Source organism: Ursus maritimus, unplaced genomic scaffold, assembly GCF_017311325.1.
Source record: "Ursus maritimus isolate PB19 unplaced genomic scaffold, ASM1731132v1 scaffold_9, whole genome shotgun sequence".
NCBI classification, from domain to species: Eukaryota; Metazoa; Chordata; class Mammalia; order Carnivora; family Ursidae; genus Ursus; species Ursus maritimus.
In genome coordinates this window covers 44,068,471-44,082,197 of record NW_024427107.1, presented here as the reverse complement: position 1 = coordinate 44,082,197, position 13,727 = coordinate 44,068,471, and the positions used below count along the sequence as shown (strand labels likewise).

Below are 13,727 nucleotides of genomic sequence, written 5' to 3'. Positions count from 1 at the left end.
CTACAGAGAACTTACTATATTTCTGCTCCAATTACTTCCAATAAGGTAAAAGATAAACATCTCAAACGGGAAACACTAACACACAGGGATACAAAACAGAGTTACTGTTTTCCAACAACATACAGAAGTAGCTTAAGCCTAACACTTAACTTTATTATTTTTTATTCCTTAGGTTCATAAAGCACCGATTTTCCTATCTCTTTTATATTAACTGATAAGTTCTACAGTGAAACATGTTTAAGATTTTCCAATCACTAATTTTCAAAACAAAATGCTTTCATTTAATGAACTTATAAACTAATGACTAATTTCTTAAAAAGTATTATTAAACTACTTCCAAATGGTTTCAAAATGCTATATGTCCCTATCATTCATCAAACTGACAATGTCAAATCATTTGCTCTACAGTCAGTTCTAAGTGAACAAAACAACTTTTTGGAAATGAGAATTACATATTTTTAGAGAAAACTGCATTTCAAAGGACCTACTTTACCTAATTACTATCAAGGAAAATGAAAGTGATACACCTACTATCCTTTAAGTACTACTATCAACCAAGTGACAAGAAATACAGAACTGAGAAAGAAAAAAAAAATTATTCTAATACTTAAATGATCAACCTTAAAATTTAAGTTATTCACATACATTATCTTTGAAGACTTGTTCTGAACAACACTGTATACCAAGAATTTCCAGGCACTGTGCAATCTCAGAGTTTCTTATCCTCTAAAAGGACCACTTAAAGGATTCTAAAGTTTACAATTATTAACACCACTTGATATAAAACATTTTTAAAATAACACCCAACCTCCAAATATTCCTAGAGTATGAATAAGGGTAATATTTTATCATATTAGATTATCTATGTTCAACTAAGAACTTTCTCAAGCCACTTTCTAATATTCTATGAAATGCCCCAACAGTATAATCACAGACACTATCATTAAGTGTACTCTGATGGAAACTGGGTGTAGAGGAGATCCCTGCTGGATGTTTGCAGAACTGCAAAGGACTCTGGGGAAACTGTATCTTATTCTATAATGTTTTTTAAACTTTTACTAAATTTACATGCTATCCAGAGATGCTTCTAAGGGAACATTCAGGCAAATATAAATTAAAATGGAAGAGTGCCTATCTACCACATCAAAAATAATTACTTCAAAATAACCAACTTCTAACTCTCCTTTAAATTACAGTAAAGAGATACACAGATTTACAATACCTACATGACCTACTAACTTGTCAACAGCTCTTGACCAAGATTACAATACTTTATCTAGGCAAAGAAAAACCAACACAAGAGGAGTTGAGGTTGCTTTCACCAAAGATAGTTCATATATTCATAAACAGAATAAAAGCAATGAACATTGCAAACTAATAATCTTAACAGTAAGAATGTATAAAGTGATAACTGTAACACCAATCAAAATTTTAGCTGAAGGAAATATCAACTTGAATAAGATGACTTACACATCACACTAAATGAACAATTCAACATGCTGTGCCATCTTTTTAAAAAATCCAAACAGAAAATAAAAAACAATATCATCTACATTTTAACACTTTGCAATGTTCTTGAATTAACATAAATAGAAGAAACTGTAGATTTAGAAATATAAAAAACTCCTAGTAAATTTTTAATAAAAATTGGTATGCTAAATTAGGATTTGCAATGATAAAAGGCAAAAACTATAAAAATCACACACTAACTGTAAATGACAAGGAAAACATAGTTAATTGTGATGTAAAACAAATCATTTTTATGCTGTTCTCATCATAAGACACTCAGTGTAATAGTATAGCCAGCATCCTAATAGTATAGCCAGTTCCTTTCTTAAGGGGACCAACAAAAAAATAAAAATTAAGCATTACCTTCATGACAAAAATAATCCATAAATCTGTTGCACTTCTATCACCAATGATGAAGAAGCAGAAAGAGAAACTAAAGATCAATCCCATTTACAATTGCACCAAAAACCATAAGACGCCTAGGAATAAACCTAACCAAAGAAGTCAAAGACACATACTCTGAAAACTATAAAACACTAATGAAAGAAATTGAATAGGACATAAAGAAAAGGAAAAACATTCCATGTTCATGGACTGGAAGAACAAATATTGTTAAAATGTCTATACTACCCAAAGTAATCTACATGTTTAATGTAATCCCCATCAAAATAATTTTTCACAGATCTAGAATAAACAATACTAAAATTTGTATGGAACCACAGAAGACCCTGAATAGCCAAAGCAATCTTGAAAAGAAAAGCTGGAGGTATCACAATTCCAGACTTCAAGCTATATTACAAAGCTGTAGGGATCAAAACACTATGTTACCGGCACAAAAACAGACACACAGATCAATGGAACAGAACAGAAAACCCAGAAATGAACCCAAAACAATATGGTCAATTAGTATTTGACAAAGTAGGAAAGAATATCCAATGGAAAAAAAAGTCTATTCAACAAATGGTGTTGAAAAAACTGCACAGCAACATGCAAAAGAATGAAACTGGACCACTTTCTTATACCATACACAAAAGTAAGTTCAAAATGGATGCAAGACCTAAATGTGAGATCTGAAACCATAAAAATCCAAGAGAAGAGCACAGACAATACTTTCTCTGACACTGGCCATAGCAACTTCTTTCTAGATATGTCTCCTGAGGCAAGAGAAACAAAAGCAAAAGTAAACTTTTGGGACTCCATCAAAATAAAAAGCCTTTGCAGAGCAAAGGAAACAATCAACAAAGCTAAAAGGAAACCCACAGAATGGGAGAAGATATTTTCAAATGACATATCCAATTAAGGGTTAGTATCCAAAATATATACAAAGAACTTACACAACTCAACACCCAAAAAATGAATAACCCAATTTAAAACTGGGCAGAAGACATGAATACACATTTTTCCAAAGGAGACATACAGATGGCCAACAGACATATGGAAAGATGCTCAAAATTGCTCATCATCAGGGAAATACAAATCAAAACTACAACGAGCTATCACCTCACACCTGTCAGAATGGCTAAAATCAGTAACACAAGAAACAACAGAGAAAGGGGAATGCTCTTGCCCTGTCGGTGGGAATGGAACCTGGTGCAGCCACTGTAGAAGACAATATGGAGGTTCCTCAAAAAGTTAAAAATAGAAGTACCCTACAATCCAGCAACTGCACTACTAGGTATTTACCCAAAGAATATAAAAAATACTAATTCGAAGGTATACATGCACCCTGATGCATTATCTGAAACAGCCAAATTATGGAAATAGCCCAAAGGTCCATCCACTGATGAATGGATAAAGGTGTCATGTACATACACATACACACACACACACACACACAATGGAATATTACTCAACCATTAAAAATGAACTCTTGCCATCTGCAACAACATGGATGGACCTAGAGGGTATTATGCTAAACAAAGTAAGTCGGTCAGAGAAACACAAACACCCATGATTTCATTCATATGTGGAATTTAAGAAACAAGACAAATGAGCAAAGGGGAAAAAAAAAGAGGCAAACCAAGAAACAGACTCTTAACTATAGAGAACAGACTGATGGTTATCAGAGGGGAGATGCATGAGGGAATGGGTGAAATAGAAAATAGGTAATGGGTATTAAGGAGTATACTTGCTGTGATGAGTACTGGGTGTTGTATGGAAGTGTTGAATCACTATATTGTACACCCGAAACTAATATTACACTGTATGTTAACTAACTGGAATTTAAATCAAAAGGTTTTTTTTAGTTTTAAAAATGAAAAAAAAGAAAATATATATAATATATATATAAAATAGTGTAGCTGCTGTGCATAATTCTATGCTGTGTTTTAAAAAATAAACATTAAATCACAGTATTATTCAGCATTCCATTTCAAGCTATATACAGAAAATAAATCCGTGAAGTTAACAGGTATTCACATACCACGTTTATACCACCATTATACATATTACCCAAAATGTGGGTACAACCCAAGTGTGCATCAATATGAATGGATTAACAAAATGTGGTATATACACAGGATGTAGTATTAATCAGACTCAAACTATAAGAAAGCTTTAAAGTATGCTATAACATGGATGAATCTTAGACACCGTATCCTAATGAAATACAACAGTTAAATGGACATACACTGTGTGATTCCACTAATCTGAGTCAAATTCATAGACACTGAGTGAAGAATGGTGGCTACCCAAGGACAGAGGAGAGAGAATTTGGAATTATTCTTTTTTTTTTTTTTAAAGATTTTATTTATTCATTCGACAGAGAGAGAGACAGCCAGTGAGAGAGGGAACACAAGCAGGGGGAGTGGGAGAGGAAGAAGCAGGCTCTCAGCAGAAGAGCCTGATGTGGGACTCGATCCCAGAACGCTGGGATCACGCCCTGAGCCGAAGGCAGACGCTTAACGACTGAGTCACCCAGGCGCCCCTGGAATTATTCTTTAATAGAGATTCAATTTGGGTTGATGAGAAGATTCTGGAGATGGAGAGTAATGACAGTTACACAATTATGAATGTAGTTACTCTTCCTGAACTGTACACTGAAAAATTGTTTCAATGGTAATTTTTACGTCAAATGTATTTTACAAAAATAAAAAAAGCAAAACAGTTTTTAAAAAGAGTAGTTAATCCACATACAGTAATACATCGGAACATGCAAAAACTAAAGAAAGAATGATTATAATGAGAATTCTGCATTCAGAATAATGAACATTTTAGGAAGAAAAAGCCTTCAAGAGAAAAAGGTGGAATCAGATCTAGCAGATTAAAAATTAGAACTTCAAAGCTAAAACTGCTTAGAGATTAAATAAATCACTTCATTTCACATATGGGGAAAATGAAGTCCAAAAAGGATAAAGGGATAAAGGACTTCTTCAAAATTCCATATTGCTGGAACAGCAATATGCTGCTTCATTTGATTTAGCTCATCTATTAGCTCATAATTTCACTCTGCCTTGTTTCCTCCCTCCATTTTCTCCTTCCCCTCGCCAGAAAAGTATGCTTGATTCTCCACTTACTCTTAAAGAAAAAAACAAATTTTCTCACCACCATCTCTCCTCCAACCACCAGCAAAATTCCATTTCTCACCTTTAATCAGTAAGTATATTGAAAGAAGCCTAGAGAACACTACATTTTTTTTCGTTGCCTACTCATTCTTTAAATCCTCTAAATCTAGTTTCTGTTCATGTATCTACTAAAACAAAAAGAAACTCTAGAGTGAAACTGATAATTATGTACTTTTCTTATGAAGAGAAATTAAATATTTTCTCTTGACTTCTTCCACTAACAATTCAACTGAGGAAATAAATTATTTTTTTTTGTTGCCACTTTACAACCACTAAGATGACTAAAATAAAAAACACAGTAACAAACATTAGAGAAGTTGTGAAGAAATAAAAAATGCAATGGTAGTAGGACAGGAAAACAATTTAACAATCCCTTTGGGGGAAAATGTTTGGTAGTTCCTAAAAATGTTAAAAATAGAGTTACCATTTGACCACACAACTCCATCCCTAGGTATACACCCAAAAGAAATGAAAACCTGTTATCACACAAAAACCTATACATGGATGTTTGTAACTACGTTATTAATAATAGACAAAAATGCCCATTTTTTAAATTTACTTGAGAGAAAGCGTGCACGAGCATGCGTGCCTGCTAGCAGGGGGAAGAAGAGGGAGAGAGAATCCCAAGCCGACTCCCCGCTGAGCAAGGAGCCCGAGGCGGGGCTTGATCCCATGACCCTGAGATCATTACCTGAGCCGAAATCAGCAGTCATACGCTCAACCAACTGAGCTGTCCAGGCGCCCCAAAAATGCCCATTTTGAAACACAAATGCCCATCAACAGATAAATGGATAAACAAAATACAGTATATCCATATAATGGAATATTATTCAGCCATAAAAAAGGAATAAAATCCTGATACATGCTATGATATGCATGAACCTTGAAAACATTATGCTAAGTGAAAGAAGTCACAAAAGATTATGTGTTGTATGATTTCATTTATATGAAATGTCCAGAATAGGCAAATACATAGAAACAGAAAGTACGTTGGTGGTTACAAGGGGTAGGAGGGGAGGAGTTAAATTGGGAGTGAATGCTAATAGGCAGAGGGTTTCTTTTTGGATTGATGAAAATGTTCTGAAATTAGATAGAGGTGACAGTTGCATTAATTCTGAAAACACTAAAAATTACTAATTTCTATTCTTTTAAAAAAGTGAATTTAGGTATTTGAATTGTATCAATAGTCATTATTAAAAAAATAAAAAACCTTAAAACATAGCTAAAGTCTACTCTAACCATGACACTCATACTAGTCTCACTGGTCCCCACAATACCCCTAAACCACTTAAACCTACTTTCAAGAATTTGGGATGTACCTTGCCCATTGCTTTACCTTCATAGACCCTTTTATATCTGTAAGCAATCTTTAGCATTATTGTGTTTTCTTTATTTACATAAATAGCATCATACTTGTATATATACACCATTATGCTTCCTGGTATTCCCACGAAAAATTACATTGTAGAAAGTTATCCATGTCAGCATATATGGATCTCCAGTTGTATTTATCTCCATATGTAAAAGTTTCTCTGGGGCAGGGGTCAGCAAACCACAAGTCAAATTTCACCCAATGCCTGTTTTTGTATTGCCTACAAGCTAAGATTAATTTTTACATATGAACATTTATAATCCATTTGGTGATAGGGAACACTAAGCAGGAACCCCAAAGAGGTGAAATGTTATCCCAAGAAAAAGAATTCCATTCTTCTCAATATTAAAACTGTATTATGAAAAAAAAAAAGAGTACTCTATTATATTTTTAATTTTATCAACTCAAAATTTGTGGAAATTTGTTCTCTTATATTTAAGTACCTATACGACATCCTAAATTTTGCCTCCTGGCCCACAAAGCCTAAAATATTTAAAGAAAAGTTTGTTGACCCCTGCTGTAGGATATACAGTGAACACTGGAATGGATGGGTATAAGGTAAATTTGCTTTCAAATTTGTTAGATCCTGCAAAAGCACTGTCCAAATGATACCAATTTATACACACACCGACCATGTATGAAAGCACCATTTCTCCAAATACCCAGAGAAAATTATTTTCTTGAGGTTGAAAAATACCAAATCTAAAAAATCCAAAGAATTTTGATTCTACTATAATCTTCTTGATCTCTCTGAAGCATCTGCCATAGCTGATTCTTATGAGTAAGAAGGCCTTAAATTTATATATTATTCTATAGTTTATAGGGTGCTTTCACGAACTTATTCATGTTTCAAACATCAGATGCTTTGCAATGACTTAGCTACTTGATGCCATATATATTCAAAGGATGGGTTTAGCAGTTAAATAAAGAGGACTTGGAAAGACATATGAAAGTTCCATCTGTGGGTTTTCTTCACACATCCATGCCAACTCTCCCAATTAATAAATTTCATTACATGAAATAGGTGCTACATACCATTTCATAATATAGTCAATACAGTCAAACTTAGGTATACAAAATTAAAACTTGAGCTTCTGTTTCAGTATTTAACTGAAAATTACTTAGGGTCTAAAATGCCACACACATGAAATAAACATTTAAATCCTCTATTGTAGTATTTTAACACAATAAGAAAATTAATCTTTGTAAACCTCCTCAAAAGTCAGAGTAATTATGCCAAGTAACATGAACTGCTATAAACTTTACAACAAATCAGTTCCAAGTAGTACAAATATAAACTAAAACTCTCTGCCAAATCCTGAACATTTAAAAATGTACCAGGCCAGGGACACCTGGGTGGCTCAGTCGGTTAAGCAACTGCCTTTGGCTCAGGTCATGATCCCATGGTCCTAGGATGGAGTCCTGCAATAGGCTCCTTGCTCAGCAGGGAGTCTGCTTCTCCCTCTGCCTGCTGCTCCCACTTGTGTGTGTGTGCGAGCTCTCTCTCTCTCGCTGAGACAAATAAATAAAATCTTAAAAAAAAAAAAAAAAATGTACCAGGCTAGGAGTGCCTGGGTGGCTCAGTTGGTTAAGCATCTTTTTTTACCTTTTTTTTTTTTTAATGATATGTTAGTCACCATACAGTACATCATTAGCTTTGATGTAGTGTTCCATGATTCATTGTTTGCGTATAACACCCAATGCTCCGTGTAATACGTGCCCACCTTAATACCCTTCACTGGTCTAGCCCATCCCCCCACACCCCTCCCCTCTAAAATCCTAAATTTGTTTCTCGGAGTCCATAGTCTCTCATGGTTCATCTCCCCACCTGACTCTTGATTTCAGCTCAGGTCATTATCTCTCAGGTCTTGGGTTCAAGCTCCCCACTCCAGCCCCTTGCCCCCCTACTCCCTGAGGCAGGCTCCTAGCTCAGCAGCGAGTCTGTTTCTCTCCCTATTCTCCCCCTGACCCTCCCCCTGCCCACGTGCTCTCTAAAATAAAAATTCTTAAAAAAAAAAAAGTACCAGGCCACTGAAAAAGCATCAAAAATACAATGATATATTCAAGACTCAAGGCTTTATTTTTTTTAAGATATTCAATATTCTTATTTTCAAGATTTTATTTATTTGAGAGAGAGTGCGCACAAGAGAGCATCAGAGGGGGCAGGGGGGCAGGGACAGGGAGAAGCAGGCTCCCCACTGAGTGGAGAGCCTGACTCAGGGCTCAATCCCAGGACCCAGGGCTCATAACCTGAGCCGAAGGCAGCCACTTAGCCAACTGAGCCACCCAGGGACCCCAAAACACTCAACATTCTTATTATCAATGACAAGTTTTTCTACATATAATATTCCTGCTCTGCCCAACACCAAACCTCCTAGAACATTTAGCTTATCCATTATACACAGCTCTAGTCAAAATAACCAAAATATAAAAGACAACTAAATGGTATGCATAAAAGCAAAAGACCTTTTCCCAAAGCATAACTTTATCTGGATTGCACTGTAACTAACTTTTACACTGCCCTGGAAATTTTTTTTTAAGATCTTATTTATTTATTATTTAAGAGACAGAAAGAGAGAGTGAGAGAGCATGAGCTGGGGGAGGGGCAGGGGTAAAGAGAGAGAGAATCCTAAGCAGACTCCAAGCTGAGCACAGAGACGGACACGAGATTCAATCTCACAACCCTGAGATCATGACCCGAGCCAAAATCAAGAGTCAGACACTCAACTGACTGAGTCACCTATATTACCCTGGAAATTTAAGTGAGCTTTTAACACAATAACAATAGTAGTAGTAAACAACTATCCCAGTAACTTTTATGTCAGTACGGAGGACAGCCATACTGGTAACCAACGGCTATGGTGACCATTCTCCTTAAGGACAGGGCATGCCTTATTCATCTTCAATGCTGAGTGTCTGCAGTATGTAAAGAACCTAATATTTTCCAAATTGATGAATTCTACCTAAGTAGAATATCTCAGAAAGATTAGTGAACTGCCTAAAATCAGTCTTTTTTCAATAAAACAAGGCAAATATTCTCAACACTGTAATCTGATATTAAAGTCATACCAATTTTTAAAAATACACCTCACTGTATTAATTATGAGAATAAAAAGGCACAAGTATAAAATATTACCTATATATCTAGCTTTCAAAATTACTTCTGCTACTCACCACATGACATAAAACACTGTGATAGATAATTTTAATAATGGCCCTAACAAATCATACTTTCCTGTGTCTACACCCCTTTGCCACATGACAGTGTCACTCTCTCATCAAGGGAGCAGAGTCTCCTCCATCCTCTTAAAAATGGGCTTTGCATGGACTTCTAGGAAAACATGTTCTTCTACTCTACATGGTTTGAAAATAAATTTCACCATCTTAAACTAGAGGTGATGTAAAACATATTTACATTGGTTTCTTTTTATTCTACAAATACGCAAGTATTTAAGAACTTTGAAACATGGAACAATGAAGCATGAACCAATAAAATCTACTTTTGGAGTCCTCTAATTTTCGAGTCCTTTACATGAAATTTAGTGCATTTTTAGTTCTTATTCTTGAATATAAGTTTGTAAAGTTTTCTTCAATCCATAAAAGAATTTGATTAGATAAATGCTATCTCTACTTAGACTATACATCTGTGTTTGCTTTGCAAAAACACTTATTACTCAACATCTGAGTTTATCTTTACGTACCTATAATGGGATGTTTTTGTTGTTTTTTAAGAGAGAGAACCTGTGCACGTGCAACGGGGCAGGGGGGGCACAGAGAGGGGCAGAGAGAGGAAGAAAGAATCTTAAGCAGACTCCACGCTCAGCGCAGAGCCCAATGCAGAGCTGGATCTCACAATCCTGAGGTCATGATCTGAGCAGAAATTGAGAGTATGATGCTTAACCAACTGAGCCACCCAGGCACCCCTGGGATGTATTATTTACCAAGAAAATAGGGAAGGGCTGAGTAAAGCCTCCAATAATTAACATTATATAACTCAATTTAAACCATTAAGAGTTCTCCCTTTGTATCAAGAAATTAACATGAATTCAGTTAAGAGGAAAGTAACTTAAAAAAAAAGTGCTAAACTTTCTTTATAAAGCATTGTCTCACATAAATGTTCCCCTCAAAGAAATCAAGAGTCTTTAAAACACTCTTACAAAACTAAGTGTTACTTCACACTACTTATAATTATCATCAATGACATATAAAATCTCCAAAAACCGGGGCACTTGGGTAGCTCAGTCCTCTTGGAGTGACCAGCTCTTGGTTTCAGCTCAAGTTATGATCTCATGGGTCATGAGACTGAGCCTACATTGGGCTCCATGCTCAGAGGAGTCAGTTTGAAGATTCCCTCCCTCTGCCCCCTCCCCTCACCTCTAAAATAAATATTTTTTAAAAAATCTTCAAAAACCATAATTAACATTATCTTATAAACATCAAGCTATCAATCCCAAAGAATTGAGTAACTTTAAAATAGGTACACTTTCATTTAATTATGTTGAATAATGAATATATCTGTTATGTATCATTTAAATCTCATCTTATGGGGGTACTAATTCTATGAAGTTACAACTCCAAGAAAACAGATATTTAATTCTCCCAAAGCCAAACAGATACTAATAAACAAGAATATTCACTTTTCCTACCTTAAGATAGCAGTGTGCATAACAATAATGAAGCAGATTATCAGAAGGCTGAGTAAGGCTGCTGACCACATGCACCAACTGTTCAGCATACATTGGCACAGAATGTTCCAGATTAATTTTATCCACCAATATCTGAATGGATGGCAAAGGCCGAAGAGACTGGAAGTTTGTAGCATTCAGGAAGTTACTTGAGTTCTGGAAAATAACAGAGTTCACTTTATATTCAGGAAAACAGTGACTGACGTGCAATGCCCCCATACTAGCCTCAGACCGGTACATTTTGCAATGGTATCAAATCAATCTAGAAATGGTGATTTTCTATGGGACTCTCTTACCATAGTGGATAATACGGAGCAAAAACACAAAATGAAACTATCGTATCATAGTCAATTCCCTGACATACTTCCACAAGTTCTTAAAGTTAGGACAGTTTTTACTTCTATAATCATCATTATGTAGATATCAAAAGAAATATAACCCAAAAAACCTAAAGATAACAAATAACACCTTATTATGTACATGGCAAACTCAGAAAACAATATATTACATATGGCCTAAATCAAGTGAAGCATCTAATAAGTCCTCATTAACAATAAAGTAGTAATTACTGTGTTCCTAATATGTACAAAATGGTTTATGTTGTTATCTCATCTAATATTAAAAACAATTCTAAGATGTAGATACTGTAAGGGAACAGCTCTGTGCCAGCACCCTGACAAATCTTACACAAATCCATGTAGACCATAGGGGCAAGATGCAACCATAGCAGACCTAAGCCTTGGGAGAACATCCCATGACTCTCACAACATGAGAAAATAGGGGTCTTGCAAAGAGCTTCTAAAAGGCTGCTTCTCACCTTCTTCTCTTACGGGAGACTGCTATGAGACATTTTCTCATCAGCATCCTACATTCAGGTGAGATATGGGGTTTCCACTTACTATTCTCAATGTATAGCTGTAATCTATGTATGCTTAGATGAAATGTGGAATTGAATCTTTGACAAAAGGGTACCCTACTTAACAGGGTGCTGCATGTGTGTGTTGCCAGTCATTGTGGCCCTCTGGTTTCAAGGTTGTCCTGAAAGGAACACGGCAAGCCGACATCATTGATTTGCTTTTACTGTTTATATGAAGTAATGAACTATCTGAATCCATCTAGGCTTACTGCTTCTTTACCAGCTGAATCTGTCAGTTCACTGGAAGAATATTTTTTTTGTTGTTTTTCAGGAACAGGTTTAGAGATACAAGCAAGGTGTCATAGTCCGTATATGGACTGACTTCTAGGCCCACGCTCCCATCAACATTTCTTGGTACAGCCTTAGCTTGAGGTTATTTACATATATTATATATGTGTACACACATACACACACATCTAAGAATTAACAATCATAGTTACATTGCTTTAACATCACCATGGATAACTATACAAGCATATATTCTTTTGCTCTATCACCTTCCTCTTACAATATCATAGGATTTGCAAATATGCATGCAGGAGAAAAAAAAGTAGTGAACTGAAAATACACCTTTTCTCCCATAATGACAGGCAGCAAATGATCCAACAAGTTGAATTCAGCCATGAAAATAGTGCAGGTACATTTGAGCAGAGTAACACTAGTATGTCGAGTAGGAATATATTCCTCCAAAGATGCCACTTCTTCAGGATTCAGTATTATTTCATTTTCATCCTTAATATCTAAAATGAAATAATGAAAAGTTAATTAAAAATTATTTTTGAATAACTGAATTAATTGGTTCCCAATTTTTAAGGTCAAATTGTATTTTTCTTCAACAATGAAGCAATTGCAAAATAACGTGTTACCTTTAACAAACAGAAGTTATACTATTGTAGAACATAAATGTATGTCTTTGCTATATAAAAATTTACATATTTGATTTTAAATTATTTTTTAAATATTTTTTTAAAATTCTTAACCTCTTTTGTTAAAAGAATAACAGCTTCTATTCATAAAAATACCATTAAGATGATGCAAAAGCAAGCCACAAACTGGCAGAAGATATTTGCCATAGAGAGACAGATGGATTTAGATATCTGTACAAAGGACCCACAGCATACTAAAAATTTTAAAATTTAAAACCTTTTAAAAACCAATAAACAACTGAATAGAAAAACGGCAACAAAGCCTTGAACAAGCAAAGGATAGTATTTCTAAATGGCCAAAAATTCTATGGAAAGCTAGATAACATCATTAGGCAACAGATATATGCAAATAAAGTCACGTGACAGCATTACAAACCCACTCAAATGGTTAAAAAGAAAAAGACTAATACTAAGCATTGGCAAGCATGCAAATCAAACATCAGCAAACCTTTTACATAAAGAGCCATTCAGAAACTATTTTAGTGGGTCATACAGTCTGTCACAACTACTCAACTCTGCCACTATAACACAAAAGCAGACACAGACAATACCGAACTGTACGAGCATGATTATGTCCCAATAAAACAACCTGTGGAAACTGAAAATTAAATTTCATATCGTTTTCATGAGTCATAAAATATGATTCTTTTATTTTTTTCTAACTATTTAAAACACAAAACCCATTATCAGCTCATGTGCTGCACAAAAAGAGGCAGTAAGTCATAGCTTGCCAGTGCTGGCAATTAAAACTCTCCA

General features: G+C 35.0%; 1 protein-coding gene across 1 annotated transcript in view; it reads right to left on the bottom strand.

The window, feature by feature from the left end:
- Positions 1-13,727, bottom strand: part of VPS13B (vacuolar protein sorting 13 homolog B) — a 759,954-nt gene that overhangs the window by 622,008 nt on the left and 124,219 nt on the right. Inside the window, exons 14-15 of the mRNA XM_040625596.1 lie at positions 12,616-12,785; positions 11,091-11,285 (exon numbers count right to left, since the gene is read on the bottom strand). Of these exons, the coding sequence (XP_040481530.1) occupies positions 11,091-11,285; positions 12,616-12,785 (365 nt within the window). The remainder of the gene's footprint in view (positions 1-11,090; positions 11,286-12,615; positions 12,786-13,727) is intronic.